At 45.0% G+C, this 23,494-nt stretch overlaps 1 protein-coding gene across 1 annotated transcript in view; it reads left to right on the top strand.

Annotated features, from left to right (window-relative positions):
- The window catches only part of MAK (male germ cell associated kinase), a 385,342-nt gene that overhangs the window by 35,715 nt on the left and 326,133 nt on the right, over positions 1 to 23,494 (top strand). Inside the window, exon 2 of the mRNA XM_030209100.1 lies at positions 4,586 to 4,907. Within this exon, the coding sequence (XP_030064960.1) occupies positions 4,807 to 4,907 (101 nt within the window). The 5' untranslated portion in view covers positions 4,586 to 4,806. The remainder of the gene's footprint in view (positions 1 to 4,585; positions 4,908 to 23,494) is intronic.

The raw sequence follows: 23,494 nt of genomic DNA, 5'->3' as shown, positions 1-23,494 counted from the left end.
TTCACCACATTTTCCGGCAATGAATTCCAGAGTTTAATTACACGTTGGGTGAAGAAAAATTTTCTCCGATTTGTTTTAAATTTACTACACTGTAGTTTAATCGCATGCCCCCTAGTCCTAGTATTTTTGGAAAGCGTGAACAGACGCTTCACATCCACCTGTTCCACTCCACTCATTATTTTATATACCTCTATCATGTCTCCCCTCAGCCGTCTCTTCTCCAAGCTGAATAGCCCTAGCCTCCTTAGTCTTTCTTCATAGGGAAGTCGTCCCATCCCCGCTATCATTTTAGTCGCCCTTCGCTGCATCTTTTCCAATTCTACTATATCTTTCTTGAGATGCGGCGACCAGAATTGAACACAATACTCAAGGTGCGGTCGCACCATGGAGCGATACAAAGGCATTATAACATCCTCACACCTGTTTTCCATACCTTTCCTAATAATACCCAACATTCTATTCGCTTTCCTAGCCGCAGCAGCACACTGAGCAGAAGGTTTCAGTGTGTTATCGACAACGACACCCAGATCCCTTTCTTGGTCCGTAACTCCTAACGTGGAACCTTGCATGACGTAGCTATAATTCGGGTTCTTTTTTCCCACATGCATCACCTTGCACTTGCTCACATTAAACGTCATCTGCCATTTAGCCGCCCAGTCTCCCAGTCTCGTAAGGTCCTCTTGTAATTTTTCACAATCCTGTCGCGAGTTAACGACTTTGAATAACTTTGTGTCATCAGCAAATTTAATTACCTCGCTAGTTACTCCCATCTCTAAATCATTTATAAATATATTAAAAAGCAGCGGTCCTAGCACAGACCCCTGAGGAACCCCACTAACTACCCTTCTCCATTGTGAATACTGCCCATTTAACCCCACTCTCTGTTTCCTATCCTTTAACCAGTTTTTAATCCACAATAGGACATTTCCTCCTATCCCATGACCCTCCAATTTCCTCTGTAGCCTTTCATGAGGTACCTTTCCCCTCGTATACCAATGTATGTAAGAATACAAAGCTGTCAAGGCTATAGAATTCGTGAGTTATGTAAATGACTAAAAATATGGAGATTTTTGGCTTCTGACCATTTTTTTATGTAGACAAAAAAGGATATTCAAACTGACATGTAGGTATTTAGCATTTTGCTTGTCTGTTAAAAGATAACTTAGAGAGTGCTTTGATGATAGAATTCTGTTTCAGGTGAAAGAAATTTCAACTAATGTGATTTACTGTCTTTAATTAGTTAGAAAAATAGAGAACGGAAATGAAACTGTACTGCCTGACTTCACTTATTCCCTAGAGGTGCTAAGAATCAACACAATGATGTCAAAGCAAGCCCTAGAGGAAGCTTGTGCCAATTAAAAGCAGTATGTTACAAAGGTTTAGAAAACCTCGTGCAGTAGGCACTTTCTACTTAAAATTTATGCACAAAGGAGGAGAGCAATTCAACTGTGCTAATTCAGCTTTTTATTTATTTATTTATTTGTTTACATTGGGTGGTTGGTTGGTAGGCAGTTGCCTATATTGAACTTGGAATCTGGGTACCCCTTGTACAGAAACAGTGTTTATTTGGTTGGGACTGGTGCCGGGACCAGAATCCCCTGGGAGGTCTTAAGCAGCTTTACTCTTTCTCCACACTTGCCACTCTCTCAGTAAACCAGTCCATTCCCAAGGCTGTTCCGAATCAACTTTTTACTGTAATCAAGTCTTTGGGCAAACACATACAATGTGGCAGAAGCAGGCACAAATGCCAGAGGCAACAAATGGCAGCTAAGCTATTTGCAATGTCTCTGAAACTTAATACACCTAAGTGGGAAACTCAGTCTGTTTGGGATTCTGCCAGGTACTTGTGACCTGGATTGGCCACTGTTGGAAACAGGATTCTGGACTGGATGGACCATTGGTCTGATCCATTATGGCTACTCTTATGTTCTTTTGTTCTAATCATCTTTCCTTTAAGCCCACTACTGTAGCTGGCAGGAGATCAATTTCAGTTTACAATAGGAACTGTAAGTGGACACTGTGTTAACGACAAGTGAGGTGATTAAGTTTGCAGATGACACAAAACTATTCAAGGTTGTTAATACACATGCAGACTGTGAAAAATTACTTGATAGTAGGGCCCACATTGGGGAGCTATGAAGTCCACTGCAGTGCCCCCTAGGGTGCCTGGTTGGTGTCCTGGCATGTGAGGGGGATCAGTGCACTACAAATGCTGGCTCCTCCCACGACCAAATGCCTTGGATTTGGCTGGGTTTGAGATGGCCGCCATTAGTTTCCATTATCGGCGAAAACCAATGGCGGCCATCTCTAACGCCGGCGATCTCTAAGAGATTTGCCCGGCCCCAACCGTATTATCGAAACGAAAGATAGCCGGCCATCTTGTTTCGATAATACAGTCGGGTACGCCGCTTGACGGGGCCAGCGTTGTAGATGGCCGGCCCATTCGGTTATGGCCCTCCACAAATCCCACCCCATAAGAGCTGAGGAGGGTAATAGAATAGTCATTACTATCAATTCCCAATTTGCCCATAAATGGTTTTTGATATGTACAATATTTTTTTAAAAATCTGAGGGGCAGAACAAGATGGCCAACGAGCAGATGCATGGGGAAGAACTCTACTGTGTTCTTTTCCTGAACGATGCCTTCAAACCGTAAGAGGAAAATGGGGGTCTTTCCCTCTGAGGCCATCTCTACCCCGCTTCAACAGCAGAGGCTCAACTCATTCATTCTTCCTAAGTGGGAAGTGTTGCAGGAGGGGAAGAATACCCCGGCAAATTCCTCCGGCGCTTCCGCAGATGGAGACTACGGCAGAAGTTACGGGAATTGAAGTGATGCCTTCGATAGTTTTAATGGGGGACGCTGGAGGTCCTGACTCAGCCTGTGGGAGCGGTCTAAGATAGATAGGGACTGCTCCTCCTGGACCTGGGAGAACTGAAACAGCGCAACTGTCCATGGAAACAGCTGTGATGGCAGTTCCAGGTAAAGAGCCCCCTGTTTTGCCTTCTAAGGCCTTCACTTTAGAGTCATTGAGTGAAGCTTGGCCAATTTGGAAGCTTACATTCAGACAGGTTCTCTGGAACTATCAACTTTGGTTCAATCTGTATCTACATTGACTTTAACACACTAGGGAAGGAGTTCCAGCAACAGGTTAGCACAATGAGGATATTAACTGGGGAAAAAAGAGGTTCAAGTTGCCATTATTAAAGCTAAAGAATTGCTGCATAGAAGAATGGAAAATCTGGAAAATCAAGTGAGACATTTGAATATATGTTTATTAATTTCCCCTAAGCTAAATTTAGTCTCCCTATTAGAAACATTTAAGAGATTTTTGGTGGTGATATTAGAATATCCTCCGGAAGCTTTACCATCAGTAGGCAAAATTTATTTTTTGCCTACAAGGAAGAAGGGGCATGTATCTGCATAAGAAGCTGGGAATTATTTAAATGCTTTAGTGGCTTCATATGATAGTTTGGATACATCTGGGGCTTTGGAGCCACTTTGTTGGTTACTGGTAACTCGAGGAGTGGCCTAGTGGTTAGAGCAGTGGACTTTGATCCTGGGGAACTGGGTTCAATTCCCACTGCAGCTCCTTGTGACTATGGGCAAGTCACTTAACCCTCCATTGCCCCAGGTACAAAATAAGTACCTGTATATATGTAAACCGCTTTGAATATAGTTGCAAAATACCACAGAAAGGCGGTATATCAAGTCTCATTTCCCTTTCCCTTCCCTTTATATTTTCAGAAGGCTCCAAGTGTGTTTGAGGGACAGAAAGTCTGAATTTTTCCTGATCTCTCTAGGGCTACGCAAGAGAGGCAAAAAATTTCTTTCACAGTGCACCAAGAGCTTATGGCTCTTGGCACAGTGTTTCAGTTACAATTTCCTTATAAATGTTTAGTGAAATATGAAAATGTACAGTATGTTTTCTTTATCCCTCAACAGCTTAAATTGTTTCTGAATATTAAGAAATTTCCCTCAGAGAGAGTAGCTTCAATTCCCTCAGGTCTATTAAGTTGATTGAGAAACCTCCTTACAGTTAGATTTTTGTTTTATTTTAGTTTCCTATTTAGCTCCCTGGTTATTGCATTCTTGGTAAACCCCAGTATTTATGGGCTAAATTGCGTAGAAAGCTTGTATTTTTCTTGCTTGAAATATTATATTTTTCTTATAATCGTTTTTCTTTATATGCTTTTTCTCACTATATTTCTTGTACAAGAGTTGTCTTGTAATTATTTTGAAACTAATAAAGATAAAGTTAAAAACAGTCCTCTGTGGGTAAATTTGCTATAGAAATGCCAAGATTGGGTGGGCAGGGCTATTACAAGGAGCAGGCGAAGACAGAACAGTCATTGTTTTTATGCAGCTTGCATTTGAAGTTGCTACGTTCATTTACACTCACCAAGCAATTGTTCCAAGTCTCAGTCTGTAGGCCTTAATAGAATAGGAATTAACAAGAAGAAAAGCACCTAATTTTTTTTAATACAGAAAGTTTACCTTTTTAAATGTTTAAGATTTATTACATAGTTCTTTTTTCTTGATAATGTTTTTAAGTGTACCATGTTTGTTTTTTGTTTTTTTTTAAAGGATGCATCTGAGAAGGCATTATTATTCCTGGGTCTGCTACTGCATGGCTGGATCTAATCAAGATTAGATTTATCGGTTAAGAAAAAAAAACAAAGAAAACTGGCTGTCATAATCGCAAATCACCCACATAGGTAAAGACAGTTTTTGGAAAACCGGATCCTTGACTGAAAAGGCATGTGAATTCCTTCAAGAAAAGAAGACATTAGAGCTGGCTTTACAAAATGAATCGGTACACAACATTAAAACAACTTGGAGATGGCACCTATGGGAGTGTACTTATGGGGAAAAGCAATGAATCAGGTGAACTAGTAGCAATCAAAAGGTAAGTGTTAGTAAAATAATATCTAAAGAATGATACACAGTGAGAATTACCATAATACAATATGGGGCTCATTTTCAAAGCACTTTGACTTACAAAGTTACATAGTAACGCATGGAACTTTGTAAGTCTAAGTGCTTTCAAAATATACCTCTATAATCACATTATAATTGAACCCTGTAATTTTTCTAAACTATTTTTAAGTCATTCTGCTTCTCTTTTAAGTTAATATGGACTACATTTTTAAAAGTTTAGTTGAGTTCTTTGGCTTGTATATATGCAGACGATGTCACAGTTTACATCCCGTTCAAACATGATTTAAACAAAATCACCAACGAGATCAACCAAAGCCTCCAAATCATGCACTCCTGGGTGGATGCATTCCAGCTAAAACTCAACGCTGAAAAAACACAATGTCTTGTACTGACCTCACAACACAACAAAAATTACTACTCCACCATAATTACACCATAATCTGAAAATTCTTGGAGTTACCATCGACCGAAACCTCACACTCGATGCTCACATGAAGAACACAATGAAAAAGATGTTCCACTCCATGTGGAAACTCAAAAGAGTAAAACCTTTCTTCCTGAGATATATCTTCCGTACCCTGGTACAGTCAATGGTAATAAGTCATCTGGACTACTGCAACGCACTGTACGCTGGCTGCAAAGAACAGACTATCAAAAAACTCCAAACAGCCCAGAATACCGCCGCTAGACTTATATTTGGAAAAACTAAATATGAAAGTGCAAAACCCCTAAGAGAGAAACTTCATTGGCTCCCACTCAAGGAACGCATTGTGTTCAAGATCTGCATTATTGTACACAAAATCATTCACGCAGACGCCCCAATCTACATGATAAACCTCATGGACTTGCCTCCCAGAAATGCCATAAGATCATCCCGCAAATTTCTCAATCTACACTTCCCCAGCTGTAAAGGTCTAAAATACAAGCTGACACACGCCACCATCTTCTCTTACATGAGCACATAGCTGTGGAATGCATTATCTACAGCCATGAGAACCATTGACGAAATAACTAACTTCCGCAAATCTTTGAAGACACATCTCTTCAACAAGGCCTACAAAGAGAACTCTTAGCCTTACAAAACTACCTCACCAATCCACCCAGTTATTAAAGTCCACCTTCTATACCTTCTATCTTGCCTAACACCTTCCTTCTCTCTTCCCTTACTTAATCTTTGTACGTTAATAACTATATCTGATATCATGGAATGACTTTGTCATAACAACACTCTCCTGCTTATAATCGAAAAAGAAAAACGCCTATATTGTGACCCAAATCGGGAGATAGACGTTTATCTCACAAAAACGAATAAAGCGGTATAATCGAAATCCGAATTTGGACGTTTTCAACTGCACTCCGTCGCGGATGCGGACAAAGTTGATGGGGGCGTGTCGAAGGCGTGGTGAAGGCGGAACTGGGGCGTGGTTATCTGCCGATCAGAGATGGGCGCCTTTCGCCGATAATGGGAAAAAATATGCGTTTTTAGCGAGAATTTAGGGCACTTTTCCTGGACCCTGTTTTTCCACGAATAAGGCCCTAAAAAGTGCCCTAAATGACCAGATGACCACTGGAGGGAATCGGGGATGACCTCCCCTGACTCCCCCAGTGGTTATAAACCCCCTCCCACCACAAAATATGCCGTTTCACAACTGTTTATTTTCACCCTCAAATGTCATACCCACCTCCCTGGCAGCAGTATGCAGGTCACTGGAGCAGTTATTAGGGGGTGCAGTGGACTTCAGGCAGGTGGACCCAGGCCCATCCCCCCCCCCCACCTGTTACACTTGTGCTGGTAAATGGGAGCCCTCCAAACCGCCCCCCAAACCCACTGTACCCACATGTAAGTGCCCCCCTTCACCCCTTAGGGCTATAATAATGGTGTAGACTTGTGGGTAGTGGGTTTTGAGGGGGATTTGGGGGGCTCAACACCCAAGGGAAGGGTGCTATGCACCTGGGAGCTGTTTTACGTTTTTTTTTTTTGTAAAAGTGCCCCCTAGGGTGCCCGGTTGGTGTCCTGGCATGTGAGGGGGACCAGTGCACTACGAATCCTGGCCCCTCCCATGAATAAATGTCTTGGAGTTATTCGTTTTTGAGCTGGGCGCTTTCATTTTCCATTATCGCTGAAAAACAAAAATGCCCAGCTCAAAAAAAGATAAACGTCCATGTTTTTTGAAAATATGGTTCGGTCCGCCCCTTCACGGACACGTTCTCGGAGATAAACGCCCATGGAGATAGACGTTTCCGTTCGATTATGCCCCTTTCTGTAAGCCACATTGAGCCTGCAAATAGGTGGGAAAATGTGGGATACAAATGCAATAAAATAAATAAATAAATGAGTTATGATGTTTTGTTTCATTCCATTTATCAATATGTATACCAGCTCCTCCCTTATACCTTCACAGACCAAAAGTAGGATACAGCAGCAAAAGTCAAGCTATACTTGCAGTACACTGTTTTGTGTGAATCTCTTTATAAAGATGTTTAACATATCTCTATAAATGAAGTCATTTTCAGGTGTCCTTTTACCAAGCTGCAGGTAAACAAAAGCCCCCAGCACACATGACCATGGGGTAAGAGAACTCTTACCATATGGCCATGCAGCAGGGAGCCCTTACCACCACACATTGAGGTGGTGATAAGGGCTCCCATGCTAACCCGGTGGCAACTGGGTAGCACACGGCGATGCCCGATTACCTCCAGGTTATCACCACTCAAGCTATTTCTGTGGGTTTTCTTTTTCCCTCGGAAATGGCATTTGTTCAGGGTGGGACTACCGCTGGCGGCTGCATTGGGCTGGCTGTAATCCCGGAAGAGCGAACGATAGTCCTGCATTGGGCTTACCACCGCTCTATAAAAGGGCTCCTCAAAGATTTACTAAGCAGACAGGATGATCAGTTTAATTTTAGCCACTTTTCTTTAGGTGAATCTTTAGATGACTCTAATGGGCTAGGATTCTGGCTGAATTCTAAGTCTAGCTGGGAAAAAATTAACTGGTTAGATATAGTGTGCCTGGGTTCCCTTTTATAAACGGCAGTTACTGCTAAAAATCAGGCTAAGTCCTTTTAACTCCCCCCCCCCCCCCCCCAAGCACTCACCTCACAAGGGTTCTCCTTTCCTTCCCTGCTCTTTGTCAAAATATTAAAGATAGGAACTGATGCTCCCTTTCCTTGCTTCTGCTTGCCTCTTAGTACAATTTAGAAGCCTTCCCAACCATCTTGTGTGCCTGCCCTTCTCTTCTTTCTCATACTTTTTGAAAAAGTAAACCCAGCTTCTCTTCTGTCTTCCAGTTCTTGCCGGCCAGTATATGAAAATACCATTTGGGGGTCTCTCCCCATTATTTTTTGGAAGGCACTCAGAATGAGGAATGAGATCTTTATAATTTTGCTATTAGGTAGACAGTGAGAAGAGTTAGAAAAATTAATCCTTTTGTACTATTCCTTTCAACCTAGAAGAGGAAATGGGCATTGGTTTCTGACAATCTCTTGGTTTTTTTTGTCATCATAGAGGGAAGAAGGGGTTATTGCCTTACCCCAGGATACTTTTGTACATCCTCTCTTTGTCTCCCCCCCCCCCACCCCATGTACACATTTTTGTTATGTACCCCTGAAAAGCATTATATCAAGTTAATAAATTATAAGGTAAAGTAAAGTTGTTTATTTGACCACAGTTAACTAGATATTCTCTGTCAACAAACAGGATTAATCAACCACGCAGTTGAATTACATTACCTGATAGAACTGACGTGGAGGGGCATTTTCAAACAGGGATGCCCATCTCTAAGGGCGGCCATCTCCGAGGACGGCGCCGCAAAGGGGCGGGGCCAACCGTATTTTTGAAAAAGATGGCCGGCCATCTTTTTTTTCGATAATACGGTTGGAGCCACCCAAATGTCAGAGATGGCCGGGTTTGAGATGTCCGGCCTCAGTTTTTGCCCTTAATGGAAACCGAGGCCAGTGATCTCAAACCCGGCCAAATCCAAGGCATTTGGTCGTGGGAGGGGCCAGCATTTGTAGTGCATTGGTCCCCCTGACATGCAAGGAAACAAACCGGGCACCTAGGGGGCACTTCTAAATATTAAAAAATAAAAATAGCTCCCAGGTGCTTAGCTCCCTTACCTTGGGTGCTGAGCCCCCCAAATCCCCCCCAAACCCAATACCCACAACTCTACACCATTACCATAGCCCTTATGGGTGAAGGGGAGCACCTACATGTGGGTACAGTGGGTTTGGGGGGGGGGGTTGGAGGGCTCCCATTTACCACCACAAGTGTAACAGGTAGGGGGGAGGATGGGCCTGGGTCCGCCTGCCTGAAGTCCACTGCACCCACCAAAACTACTCCAGGAACCTGTATACTGCTGCGATGAACCTGAGTGTGACATTTGAGGCTGGCAAAAAAAGTTTTTAAAATTGTTTTTTTGAGAGTGGGTGGGGGTTGGTGACCACTGGGGGAGTAAGGGCAGGTGATCCCTGATTCCCTCTGGTGGTCATCTGGTCAGTTCAGGCACTTTTTGGGGACTTGGACCTGAAAAAAAGGGACCAAATAATGCGGACCAAATTCTCGCTAGGGATGCCCTTCTTTTTTCCATTATCGGGCGAAGCCGGCCATCTCAAAGCACGCCCTCGTTCCGCCCTGTCCCGCCTTCGCTACGCTACCGACATGCCCCCTTGAAGTTTGGCCACCTCCATGACGGAAAGCAGTTGAAGCCGGTCAAAATCGGCTTTCGATTATACCGATTTGGCCGGCTTCAGGAGATCACTGGCCATCTCCCAATTTGTGTCGGAAGATGGCCGGGGATCTCTTTCGAAATTAAGCTGGATAGTGTGCTCTCAGAGCTCAGGAGAACCAAAAAGGTTTCTTTGAACACATGCAAGACTTTCCACATAGATAGGAGCTTAGAAGACTCCTCAAGTCTTTCTTTGAGTGAGTGCATAGACAACAGTCTTACTCCTTCTTCTTTTGTCACTAACCCTAAGTAGCCACATGTTAGGCTCTAGATGCACTTGTTTCTCTTTTTCTGTTTTCCTCCGAGTCCTTTTTTTTTCTCCTTAAAGATTGAGTTTGAATTACCTTGTCTTCTCGTCAGCTTCCTATGGGAGGGAGTTCAAAAGTGTCTCTTTAGCAGGGAGGGGGGGGCCTCAGTGGGCTTCCAGAAAAGCTTCTATGAATAGCTCAACCTGGACCTTGATATTCCCAACTGTGCCCAGTTCTTGGAGAATGTCCTCAAGGGCCAGGCAGGACAGGATCTTCAAGATGGAAGCTCTCAAACTTTTGCTGATTAAAGTCTGATAAAGGTGAGAAGCAAGCTGACGAGGGCATCTCTATGGAATGCACAAGGCACTCTTTAAAGGAATGCTCCTCCTAAAAGAGGAAGCATAATCAAGAATTGTCACAATCTTCTGCACAAAGATACAACTCCACGCCATTTGTATGCAATCTATGCACCATACTGCACATAGCAAGTTCTCTCATTTTGCACAGAAAAAGCTGATCCATAAACAGTCTGTACAACAGCAAAGCGGTGTTGATTTCCATGTAATCAGTCCAGAAACAGAATAGAGCAGACCACCACTATATTGAAGAAACATATATTTATTGCTCGAGATGCCCGACATGGCCACATTTCGCCTTCCAAGAGGTTGCGTCAGGGGCTACACTGTTCAATCAGAACATAAAAGAGGGGCATTTTTGATATGACGTCTAAGTCTGACTTTGGATGTTTTGCACAAAACGTCCAAAATCTGAATAGGAAAGAAGTTCATTTTCGAAAAAGAAAATCTATCTGGTTTTTTTTTTTTAAATGCTGTTTTGAACAAGGTTTTGTGCCTTGTATATGGGAGTTTTGTTTACTATTAAAAAAAAAAAGTCCAAGTGAAAAACGTAGAAAATCAAGCCATTGGGATGTAGGAGGGGCCAGCATTTTTAGTAGACTGGTCCCCCAGACATCCCAGGAGAGTAGGGCACCCTAGATGGCACTGCTGTGGACTTCACATAAATGCCCCAAGGTACACCTCACCTCACCACTGCTCCTTTTTCTTGTCTGCTGAGCCCTCCAAAATCCACTACCCCCAACTGCACACCACTACAATAGCTTTTATTGTTGAAGGGGGCACCTATATGTGGATACAGTGGGGTTCTGGTGAGTTTTGGAGAGCTCACAGTTTCCACCACAGGTGTAACAGATAGGGGAAAGTATGGGCCTGGGTCTACCTGTCTACAGTGCATTGTACTGACCACTAGACTACTCCATCTGCATGCTGCTCTAATAGACCTGGCTATAAAATCTGAGGCTGTCATAGAGGCTGGTAAGTAATATTTTTAATCACATTTTTGGGGGGTGGAAAGGGGTCAGGGACCACTGGGTGAGTAAGAGGAGATCATCCCTGATTCCCTCCAGTGGTCTTCTGGTCATTTAGGGCAACTTTTTGTGCCTTATTTGTTACTAAAAAGAGGTCTAGATCAAAATGTCTTAGTTTTGTTCCATTATGGCTGAAAGTACATAAGTATTGCCATACTGGGACAGACCGAAAGATCCATCAGGCCCCGTATCCTGTTTCCAATAGTGGCCAATCCAGGTCACAAGTACCTGGCAAGATCCCAAAACAGTACAATGCATTTTATGCTGCTTATCCCGGAAATAAGCAGTGGATTTTCCCAAGTCCATTTTAATAGTGGCTTATGGACTTTTCTTTTAGGAAGCTACTCAAACCTTTTTTAAACCATGCTAAGCTAACTGCTTTTACCACATTCTCTGGCAACAAATTCCAGAGTTTAATTACACACTGAGTGAAGAAATATTTTCTCCGATTTGTTTTAAAGTTACTACTTTGTAGCTTCATTGCATGCCCCCTAGTCCTAGTATTTTTGGAAAGAGTAAACAAGTGATTCACGTCTACCCATTCCACTCCACTCAGTATTTTATATACCTCTATCTTATATCCCTCAGCTGTCTTTTGTCCAAGCTGAAGAACCCAAGCCGTTTCAGCCTTTCCTTTAAGGGAAGTCATCCCATCCCCTTTATCATTTTTGTCGCCCTTCTCTGTACCTTTTCTAATTCCACTATATCTTTTTTGAGATGCGGTGACCAGAACTGCACACAGTATTCGAGGTGCGGTCGCACCATGGAGTCATACAAAGGCATTATAACATCTTCAATTTTATTTTCCATTCCTTTCCTAATAATGCCTAACATTCTATTTGTTTTCTTTGCTGCTGCAGCACACTGAGCAGAGGGTTTCAAAGTATCATCAACGATGACTCCTAGATCCTTTTCCTGGTCGGTGACTCCTAACTATCCTAAATATCACGTAGTTATATTTCGGTTTCCTCTTTCCTATAGCTACATGATGCAAGGTTCCATTTTCAAGTTTTAGGAATGCCCAAACCCTGCCCTTAACATACCCCTGACACACCCCTTTGAGAGTTAGATGCACTGCAGAAGAACAGCATAGAAAAACATCTGAAAAATAGGTTTCAAAAATACTGTAATTGGCGCGCTTTCAGCCATGGCTTATCTTTAAATGCAAAAGAGGAGAATTGCACTATTATGTCCCGAGGTCTATTATCTCTTGTTGCCACAAGCACCCTGTGTGCACGGTCAATCTCAACAGCTTCAGCGTCCAAGGAATCACCCATAATTTTCACACATAACACACGGACCACTGCAGGAACGTCCTCCATATTTTCATTTTGTGGCACCCCGCGGAACCTGAGGTTATGCAAGAGTCGGGTATCCACCGCAGCGAGTCTCTCAGCCTGCTCATCTGCGCGCTCCTCCAGAGCCTCAACCCTACCTCCTAATTCGCGGAGGTCTATGCAAATAGAGTCCACATGCTCTAAGATCTCAATCCTAGTCGCTCTGATTTCCTCCAGGCCCTTAGATCCTTCGGAATACCTTTTTTAGGGATTGGGCATCTTACATCAACTTGAGAAGAGGCTGAGTCTGAATCCGATGAACGGCCGGGCGCAGGCGACACGTGTCTTGAGAGACCCTTCGCTACCTTTCTCATCGAACAGTGCTCGCCCTCCCGATTCTGCAACCCTGGATTTCTGCTCATTCTTAATCTCTGGCTCACCACGAGTCTCCCCATGCAATTCGAAAGTAAATCGGGATCCGATATTGGCAGATATTGCAAGTTAGTAGCAGGGAAGTGCAGGAGCTAAAAGCTCAGGCGGCCATTCAGCCTCATGATGTCACTTCCTCCCCGAGACCCTGCTTTTACTGCAAAACAGCACCTTTGGGAGCCAGGAATCCTACTTTTATTGCACAGTGAGTTTTACTCTCTTTTTCTGCAACATTTTTTAATAAGCGCGCAATACATTACAGTACTGTATTTTTATTCTTCCCTTTCAGATCTGTAGAAAATTACTTCTGAAATGGCCAGTCAAAAGAGGAAAAAAGTTGTTTTGTTTGTAGAGCAGAAACTTGACGCTTTAGAAAGAATTGACATGGATGAATCCATCCAAAAAAATTGCAACAGAACTAGGAGTGGTGAGAGTAACAGTTCTGCAGTGAACTGGAGAAATGGGCCTCAAATTGTATCTCTTTATTTTCAGTGAACACTAGAAAAACTATGAAAAAATGTGAATATGAGAAGGTGAGTGAAGCCTTATTCCTGTGGTTCACACAGCAAACAGATAAGGGCATACCTATATCAGGACCTATGTTGCAAGAGAAAGCCCTGCTTTTCGAAAGGAATTCAATAAAAATGACTCTAATTTCACTTCTAGTATCAGGTGGATTGATCATTGGAAGAAACGAGATGGAATTAGGCAGCTCTACATTGCTAGGGAAAAGCCGTAAGCAAACTCTGAGGGATTTGTCACATTCAAAGTGAAATTTCAGCATCTGCTTAAAAAGGCAGGCGTATCAAGGGACCAGATATACAACTGTGATGAAACTGGGTTAAATTTTAAAATGTTGCCATTAAGAACTCTTGCATCACAGCTCAAAGCCTAGGCTCCAGGTTCTAAATGGAATAAAGAAAGAGTGACTATTCTGGCCTGTAGCAGTGCAACTGGTAAACATAAATTACCACTGACTTTCATTGGAAAGTCAAAAAATCCTAGGGCCTTTAAAAACATGGCTCCTGTTGCACACTTCTGATGTCCTACAGGAACCAGAGGAATGCTTGGATGGACAAAGACACTTTTTGTAACTGGTTTTTCAATGAATTTGTTCCATCAGTAGGAAACTTCTTGAAAATGATAAACCTGCCTAGGAAAGGCAGGTTTCTGTAACTACATTGAAAGTGGTTTACATATAATATACAGATACTTATTTTGTACCTGGGGCAATGGAGGATTAAGTGACTTACCCAGAGTCACAAGAAGCTGCAGTGGGAAACAAACTCAGTTCCTCAGCATCAAAGTCCACTAGGCTACTCCTCCACTCGCCGCCTTTTGGATAATGCACCAACCATCTCATCCTGATGAGGACAAACTGAAAAGTGCTGACATTGGAGTGCTTTTTCTGCCTCCCAGTGTCACATCATTGTGTTAGCCAGTGGACCAGGGCGTACTAGATGCCTTAAAGAAAAAATCGCCTTAAGTGACGGGGGGGATGTGTCCCATCCTAGATCTAAGGGCCCTGAACAAATTCCTTGTCAAGGAAAAGTTCAGCATGGTTTTCCTGGGCACTATTCACCCCATGATTCAGGAAAATGATTGGCTATGCTCTCTGTACTTAAAGGATGTATATATTCGCATCCGGATACTTCCAGCCCACCAGAAGTATCTTCAATTTCAGCTGAGAACACATCACTTCCAGTACCACGTTGCCTTTTGACCTTATGTCAGCTCCCAGGGTCTTTACCAAATCTCTAGCTATAGTTGCAGCATCCCTATTCAGACTGGGAGTCCATGTGTTCCCTTACTTCGACAATTGGCTGATGAAGAGTATGTCAGAGGACAGTGCTCAGGAGTCCATGTGGAAACTATTATAAGTACATAAGTATTGCCCACTGGGACAGACCAAAGGTCCATCAAGCCCAGCATCCTGTTTCCAACAGTAGCCAATCCACGTCACAAATACCTGGCAAGATCCCGAAAAAGTTCAATACATTTAATGTTGCTTATCCCAGAAATAAACAGTGGATTTCCCCAATTCAATTTAATAATGGTCTATGGATTTTTCCTTTAGGATGCCATCCAGACCTTTTTTAAACCCCGCTAACCTTTACCACATTCTCTGGCAATGAATTCCAGAGTTTAATTACACGTTGAATGAAGAGAAATTTTCTCCAATTCATATTAAATTTACTACTTTGTAGCTTCAACGCATACCCCTAGTCCTAGTATTTTTGGAAAAAGTAAACAAACGATTCACGTCCACCCGTTCCACTCCACTCATTATTCAGGTGCTAGAACTACTAGGGTTTGTTATAAACCTACCCCATCCCATCTTCACCCTGCATAAGAATTGGAATTCATTGGAGCCCTGCTCGATACGCAGAAGGTTCGATCTTTCCTCCCAGGGCTGAGGGCAGACACTTTAGTCGCATTGTCCTCTCAGGTTCAAGCGTCTCAGTAGTTCATGGCTCAGTAGAGGGTTGAGGTTGTTGGGCTACATGGCTTCCACAGTTTAACACCCGTGACATGCCTTCACATGAGATCAGCCCAATGGACCCTAGCCTCCCAGTGGTATCAGGCTACGGGAGACCTGGAAGATGTCATCTGATTGTCTCCAGACCTTGTTCACTCTTTGCTCTAGTGGACTGTTCGATCCAGTTTGACCCTGGGATTTCCATTCCAAATTCCTCAGCCACAAAATTTGCTCACAACGGATACATATCTTCTCAGTTGGGGAGTTCATGTAGATGGGTTTTACACTCAGGGAGTATGGTCCCTCCAGGAAACAAGTCTTCAGATCAATCTTCTGGAGCTTCGGGCGATCTGGAACTATCTAAAGGCTTTTGAGATCGGCTGTCCAACCAAAGTGTGTTCATTCAAACAGATAACCAGGTTGTTATATATTACACCAACAAGCAGGGGGGGGGGGGGGGGGGGAAATGGATCACTCCCTCTATGTCAGGAGGCCGACCGGACATGGTGCTGGGTTCACCAACACGGCATGTTTCTCTGAGCCACTTATCTGGCGGGCAAGTACAACAGTCTGGCCGACTGACTGAGCGGGATTATGCAACTTCACGAGTGGTCTCTCAGTATGGGCATTGCCCGCAAGGTCTTCCAAGAATGGGGCACCCCTTCGGTGGATCACTTTGCCACTCAACTGAATCACAAAGTTCCTAAATTCTTCTCCAGGCTTCAGGCCTACGACAGACTGGTGTCAAATGTCTTCCTCCTATAATGGGGGGGGGGGGGGGGGGGGGTCATGTCTTTTGTATGCGTATTCTCCCATTCCTCTTGTTGGGATCAATCTGCTGAAATTCAAACAAGACCATGGGACCATGATCTTAATCGCGCCTTACTGGCCTCGGCATATCTGGTTCCCTCTTCTTCTGGAGTTATTCTCTGAAGAACCGTTGAGATTGGAGTGTTTTCCAACCCTCATCACACAGAACGAGGGATCTTTTCTACATCTCAACCTTCAGTCTCTAGCCCTCATGGCCTTTATATTGAGAGCCTAGAATTTGCTTCTCTCAGTCTGTCAGAGGGTGTCTCCAGAGCCTTGCTGACTTCCAGGAAAGATTCCACTAAGAAATATTCTTTAGATGAAGGAGGTTTGCTGTCTTGTGTGAGGGCAAGGCCCTAGATCCTGTTTACTGTCCTACACAGTCCCTACTTAAATACCTTCTGCACCTTTCCGAGTCTGGTCTCAAGACCAATTCCGTAAGGTTTCACCTCAGTGCATTTAGTGCTTATCAGTGTGTAGAGGGTAAGCCCATTTCTGGACAGCCTCTAGTTGTTCGCTTCATGAGAGGTTTGCTTTTGTCAAAGCCCCCTGCAAACTTCCACCAGTATCATTGGACCTCAGTGTTGTTCTCACCCAGCTGATAAAACTTCCTTTTGAGCCATTGACGTTCTGCCATCTGAAGTACTTCACCTGGAATGTCATTTTCTTGGTGGCTATTACTTCAGCCCTTAGAATCAGTGAGCTTCAGGCCTTAGTGGTGGATGCACTTTATACTAAGTCATCACAACAGAGTAGTCCTCCACACGCCAAAGGTTGTGTTGGAGTTCCATCTGAAGCAGTCAGTTGTCTTGCCAACATTCTTTCCCTGACCTCATGCCCATCCTGGTAAGAGCACCTTGCACATCTTGGACTGCAAGCAATCATTGACCTACTATGTGTAGCGGAGAAGTCCCCACAGACAGTCCGCCCAGCTTTTTGTTTCATTTGATCCCAACAGGATGGGGGGTCACTATCGGGGAAACGCACAATCTTTTATTGGCTGGCAGATTGGATTTCTTTCACTTATGCACAGGCTGGGCTGGGACTGGAGTGTCGTGTCATGTCTCATAATGTCAGAGCCATGGCTGCGTTGGTAGCCCACTTGCGGTCAGCTTCCATTGAAGAAATTTGCAAGGCTACAACGTGGTCTTCAGTCCATACATTCACATCTCATTACTGCCTTGAACAGGATACCTGACGTGACAGTCGGTTTGGGCAGACAGTGTTGCAGAATTTGTTTGTGTCTAGAATCCAACTCTACCCCTCAAACCTGTTTTATTTTGTTCCATGCTGCATTCTCACTCAGTTGTATATAGTTTCAGGTTAATCTGAGTTATATCCTCGCCATTGCAAGGCCCAATTGACCAATGATTGTTGTTTTCTATGAGCCTGAATGCTAGGGATACCCCACTTGTTAGAATTAATGTCCTGCTTGTCCTCGGAGAAAGCGAAGTTACTTACCTGTAGCAGGTATTCTCCAAGGACAGCAGGGTTATATTTTCACAAACCCTCCCACCTCTCCAAGGACTTGTCTCCTATTTTTTTCTTTTTCTTGCTGTAGTTTTTATCTGCGGTAGCCCTCACGAGAAGTGGGCAGGAAGGCACTTGCGCATGCATGGTAGAGTGTGTCTCGCGTTCCACAAAAGATCTTATGGCTTGTCATAAATCCCGGACTGGGCAATGCAGCGCTGTGTTACCCACTTGGGAGAATATAAGCACTGCTGTCCTCGGAGAATACCTGCTACGGGTAAATAACTTCGCTGCCTGTGAAGCAGAACTCCTTTTCCTTGATTAGCAGAAAAACAGCCACACAGATGAATTAGCAAGCTTATATACTGTATGCTTGGGGTTCAAAGATGCAGCACATTAAAAGCATATAAAACATTCCAATCTTATATAATAATTTGCACCTCCAACGTTCTACGTCTGGATGCCTGGATTCGTAACATCCATAACCACTCATTGCCCCACCCTCACGTCAAACGTAATGACATCAGAGGGCGCAACAGTGAGAGGGAAGGGAAGCCAGCACCAGCCAGAGAACGTTCAGGTACAAATCGAGGGGAGGAGAGAATCGCGGGAGAATCGCTCCCTCCCTCCCACCCCCCCTCTCCGAGTTCCAGGCCCCCCTCCCTCCTCTCCTCTGAGTTCCAGGCCCCCCTCTCTCCCTCTCCGAGTGCTAGCCCGACCTGTGCTGCCTGCCCTCTTCTCCCAGTCCTTTGCCTGCTCCTTGCCTTCCTGCGTGCCGCCCAGAATTTAAAAGTTCTTACCTCGGGGTCCGGCAGCAGCAGTGAAAGGCGAGCAGGCACGGTGCTTCAGCCTGCTTTCCCTTCTCTCTCAGCTCTGCCTCTGGTCCCACCCTCATTTCCTGTTTCTGCAAGGGACTGGGAGAAGAGGGCAGCCAGTGCAGGTTGGGCTAGCACTCAGAGGAGTGGGTGGGAGGGGGCCTGGAACTTGGAGGAGAGGGGGGGGCCTGGAACTCGGAGAAGAGGGAGGGGGCCTGGAACTCGGAGGAGAGAGGATGGGCTTGGAACTCGGAGGAGAGGGAGGGGGCCTGGAACTCGGAGAGGGAGGGGGCCTGGAACTCGGATGAGAGGGAGAGGGGAAGAGAGGGGGCCAGGCTGGAACTTGGAGGAGAGGGGGGCCAGGAACTCGGAGGGAGGGGGAGGTGGGGAGCCTGGAACTTGGAGGAGAGAGAGGGAGGGACGGAGACCTGGAACTCGGAGGAGAGGGGGGCCTGGAACTCGGAAGAGAGGGAGGGGGCCTGGAACTCAGAGGAGATGGAGGGAGGGAGGGGGGCCTGGAACTTGGAGGAGACAGAGGGAGGCCTGGAACTCGGAGGAGTGAGAGGGAGGGAGGGAGGCCTGGAACTCAGATGAGAGGGGGGAGGGAGGGGGCCAGGCTGGAACTCGGAGGAACCTTGCCAGCGCCCGTTTCATTTGTGTGAGAAACGGGCCTTTTTTACTAGTAGCCACATTGAGCCTGCAAATAGGTGGGAAAATGTGGGATATAAATGCAGCAAAATAAATATGCCTGAAGTTATTAATACAGATGACATGTTGCTCAACAAATCAAAAGTTATTCTGTTTTTTAAAACGCTGATAATAAAAATGAATCAATTCATGAAAATTTAAAAATTGCAAAACCAATCATGAATTTAGATCAAACGACCTCCCCACCTGAAATCGCTATTTTTTAAATTTGTGATCGGGGAAGTTGTTTGATCCTAGACTATTGTAATTCCCTGTTAGCTGGTTTTCCTCTCTACTTTCTTCAGAGCCTATAGCTAATTCAGAATACAGCAGTGAAGGTTCTTTACCATGCAAAGAAATATGATCATATTACCCCTGTTCTGGCCGCATAACAGTGGTTGCTGATTTCTAGTACAATACTGTTTAAAGTTGTACACTTTTGTGGATCAGATCAGCTTATCCCATATGCCCCATTTCACTCCCTTCATTCCTCAAACACTAATCTTTGCTGGTGTCTTCCCAACTAGACTACATCTTGTTCATCGGCCTTCTGCTGTGTTACCCCAGTTTTGTAGAATATGCTACCAGAGTATCTTTGTCTAGAACCCTCATTTAAAAATTTTAGGGTGGCCTTGAAGTTGTGGTTTCTTACAGCATTTACATGAAGGATTTCCTTATTTTTCTTGGAGGCACTCTTATTTATCACTTTATTTGTTGGTCTCCCCTCATGTATTTAATATATAAACATGTTATCTTCTGAAGAATGATGTCCTATGCGCCATTCCTTCCCTTTTGTTTCCAGTCATTGTCTTTTAGTTTTTAGTATCTCTTGTTGACTTGTGTTTTTTTTATGTTTTGCATTTTATTATTATGACTTTGTACACCACCATGAAGTTCCTGCAAATGGCAATCTGTCAACTACTAGAAAATAAAAATAAATAAATACAATAAGAACCCTCTGAGTAGATGCAATCTGCCCTGTCGCTAACAAGAATATTGGCACAGAAGCAATGTACACTGTGCAGAAGACCCTTGCACAGATAAATGTTCTGCTGAAGATAATCCATTCCAATACCATAAGTCATTGTACCGGAGTGTAATGGAAGTGAATTTTAAAGATTGTTTTTCAACCCTGTCTTGAACGACCAGTGCACTCAGGGTCTGTATTGTTGATTAGAAGTAATTCTGTTTAAAAATGATTGTTTATGTGTTACCTTAAAGGATTGCTTTTCAACCCTGCTTTTGTCTGATAATACACTCTGAAATCTTGTCTTTGACCGAAAGTAACTTTTCTTGTAAATATAAAAAACAAGTTGGAATGCAGAAGATAAGACACAGCTCTAACTAATTTGGTATGCAAAGGGGAGGATGGTTCTTATTTCCCAGGCCCAGCTTAGCCACCTGGACTTGGGAAAGCATGTGAACACGTTAAGCATTCTGTAATTTTCCATAGCTCTGAACATGAGCACAGAGCCTAATAAAAGTGAGGGCTTGTCACGGTAGAGTGGGGTTCATCTGTGAGTAACGTACGGACTGCGCAGACGATCTGTTGTTCCTGGTCTAAAAAGCTCCTAGCTCTCGCTGTGAACCGGGCCCCCCCCCCAACTGATGATAAGAGCCTGGATGATGGAGACCAGTGATGATTGTATGTATATAATGTATTGCTTCTTTTCCTGGTCTAAGAGATGTAGAGGCCAGTGATGTAATGATTGTTTTTATATGTGCTAACCATTATATATATATATATATTAACCATTGTAGAATTTAGCTTCCCTAATAAATGTTTCATTTACTTATTACAAATCCAAAAGAATCCACGATACTTAGTGAGCAGTCTGTGTTAGTGAGACAGGCTGTAAATCCACAGCATTACACGGAGGTAATAAGTCTTTGATGGGAGCCATCCTCTCATATTGGAGAGTCATGAAAAAAGTTTCAATAAGGAAGAAATGAAATAATGCTTTGAACAATTGTGTGGAATATTCTCTGCCAATATGCCAAAACCTTTTCCCATCAAACAATCTCGATTAATTCTGGAGATTTTTAGGGATTACCCTTCCCTGTGTACTCCTGCATTATCTTGTGTATAGAGAATGTGGAGAGATTAGCTTCACCCAGGCATAGACCAGAAGTTTCCTGGTCATAGGTTCAGGGGGACTGTAAACCTCAGAATGTATGAAAAAAGAGAAGTGATAGACCTTCAGGCTAAACAATTTCCTCAGAATCTGAATTTCACCTGATCAGTTAGTTCCGAAGAGAATCTCCACACTGGTTAGAAGCAGAAGAATCCACCTGTCTTCCTTCTGATAATTCTTCTCACCTGCCAAAGGAGATGCCCTTCAGAGGATCTGTTATCCAAGTTCCTTCAGAAGATGGCAAAGATTATCCAGAAAAAAGGAGTCCAAGTCAAAGGTATTTCAGATGCTGCAATTTATTAATTATCCCAGAGAAACAAGAAATGTACTGCTTCAAGACTGTTACCAGTTCTTCAATGCAGAATATAGCAGAACCTAATTCCATGTGATTTGATTGCTAAAACTTTGGATCTAAAGCAGTGATTCCCAAACCTGATCTTGGAGGCACCCCAGCCAGTCAGGTTTTCAGGCTATCCATAAAGAATATTCATAAGAAATATTTTCATGAACTGCTTCGACTGCATGTAAATCTCTCACGAGTATTCATTGTGTATATCCTGAAAACCTAACTTGTTGGGGTGCCTCCAGGATCAGGTTTGGAAATCACTAGTTCTCCGAGGACAAGCAGGCTGCTTGTTCTCACGACTGGGTGACGTCCGCGTCAGCCCCCACCAACCGGAAGAAGCTTTGCGGGCGGTCCGCAAGCAGGGCACGCCCACCGCGCATGCGCGGCCGCCTTCCCGCCCGTGCGCGACCGTTCCCGCCAGTTCCTTTTTTTCCGCGACTGGAGAGAGTCGTGCCTTCGCCGCTCTCTCTGTTTTCAGCCCCGGAAAAACCGTTGCGTTTACGCGAATGTCTTTATTTTATTTTATTTAGTTGCCGCGCGCTCCTTTCTTCTTTCGTTCCAAAAAAAAAAAAAAAGGAGCACGCGCTCCCTTTTTCCCTCGTTTCTAGCGGGGGCGTCGCGTTGCGGCCTAGTGGCCGCACGGTCGATTTATTTTTCGAGGTGTGATTACCGCCACCATCGACGACTTTAACTTCGCCGACGCGATTTTTCCGTCGATGTCCTCGAAGGTCCCGAGTGGATTTAAAAAGTGTGGTCGGTGCGGCCAGCCGATCTCGCAGACCGACACCCACGCTTGGTGCCTCCAGTGCCTCGGGCCGGAGCACAATATCAAGTCGTGTTCCTTGTGTCTCGGTCTCCTGAAACGGACTCAGGTTGCGAGGCAAGTTCTTTGGGACCGTCTTTTTGGAACTTGCGCCGGCCCCTCGACGTCGACCTCGACGGCATCAGTATCGACAGCCGGTTCTTCGGTACCGGTATCGAGGCCCGAGAAATCGGCACCGATGGCATCGACCCCAGGAGCACAGGTCCCATCGGCCCGCCGGTCCTCCGGTGAAGGTAGGGGTGAGAGGCCGCGTGGGCAATCGGCCCCGGTCACTCCCTCGGCCCATGGCCCTCGGGACCGAACCCTGTCGGACCCGGTTCCTCGGGACCGAGGGGGATCGACCTCCTCCTCCTCTGCTCCACCTGGCGCCGATGACGGGCACCGCAAAAAATCAAAAAAGCACCGTCATCGGTCGCCCTTGATGCACCAGGGTTCCGGTGCCGGCGAGGAGTCGACGCCGAAGCGTCCTCGTCGCGAGGAGAGATCCCCTTCGGTTGTGGAGGTCCCAACACGTCAGGGTCCCAGCACTTCGGTGCAGTCTCCTGGACCCGAGCAGCTTCCGGCACCGACACCTCTACCGGCCCCACCGTCTTTCCCGGCAGTGGGCCTGGACGAGTGCCTCCAAGCCATCCTTCCGGGGATCCTGGAAGGGCTGATGCGCCAGGCTGTGCCGGCGCCGGGGGTGCTTGCGCCCTCGGCGCCGTTGACTGTGGCGCCGGCGAGCTCTAGCCCGGTGCCGAGGCCGTCGACACCGCCGCCGCTTGCGGCGCCCGTCTCGACCGCCACGCAGGTGGAGTCCCCGTCGACGTCGATGGAGGGAGCTTCGTCCCCGCCGGCGCGGGAGTCCACCGCTCGACGACACCGAGGTCTCGGTGCCTCGACGTCGAGCCGGGCCCGGTTCAGGACTCAGCTACATGAGCTTATGTCCA

The sequence above is a fragment of the Microcaecilia unicolor genome, chromosome 1, assembly GCF_901765095.1.
Source record: "Microcaecilia unicolor chromosome 1, aMicUni1.1, whole genome shotgun sequence".
In the NCBI taxonomy this organism is placed as follows: Eukaryota; Metazoa; Chordata; class Amphibia; order Gymnophiona; family Siphonopidae; genus Microcaecilia; species Microcaecilia unicolor.
The sequence above is the reverse complement of the archived record's forward strand: the minus strand, read 5'-3'. Positions and strand labels throughout refer to the sequence as shown.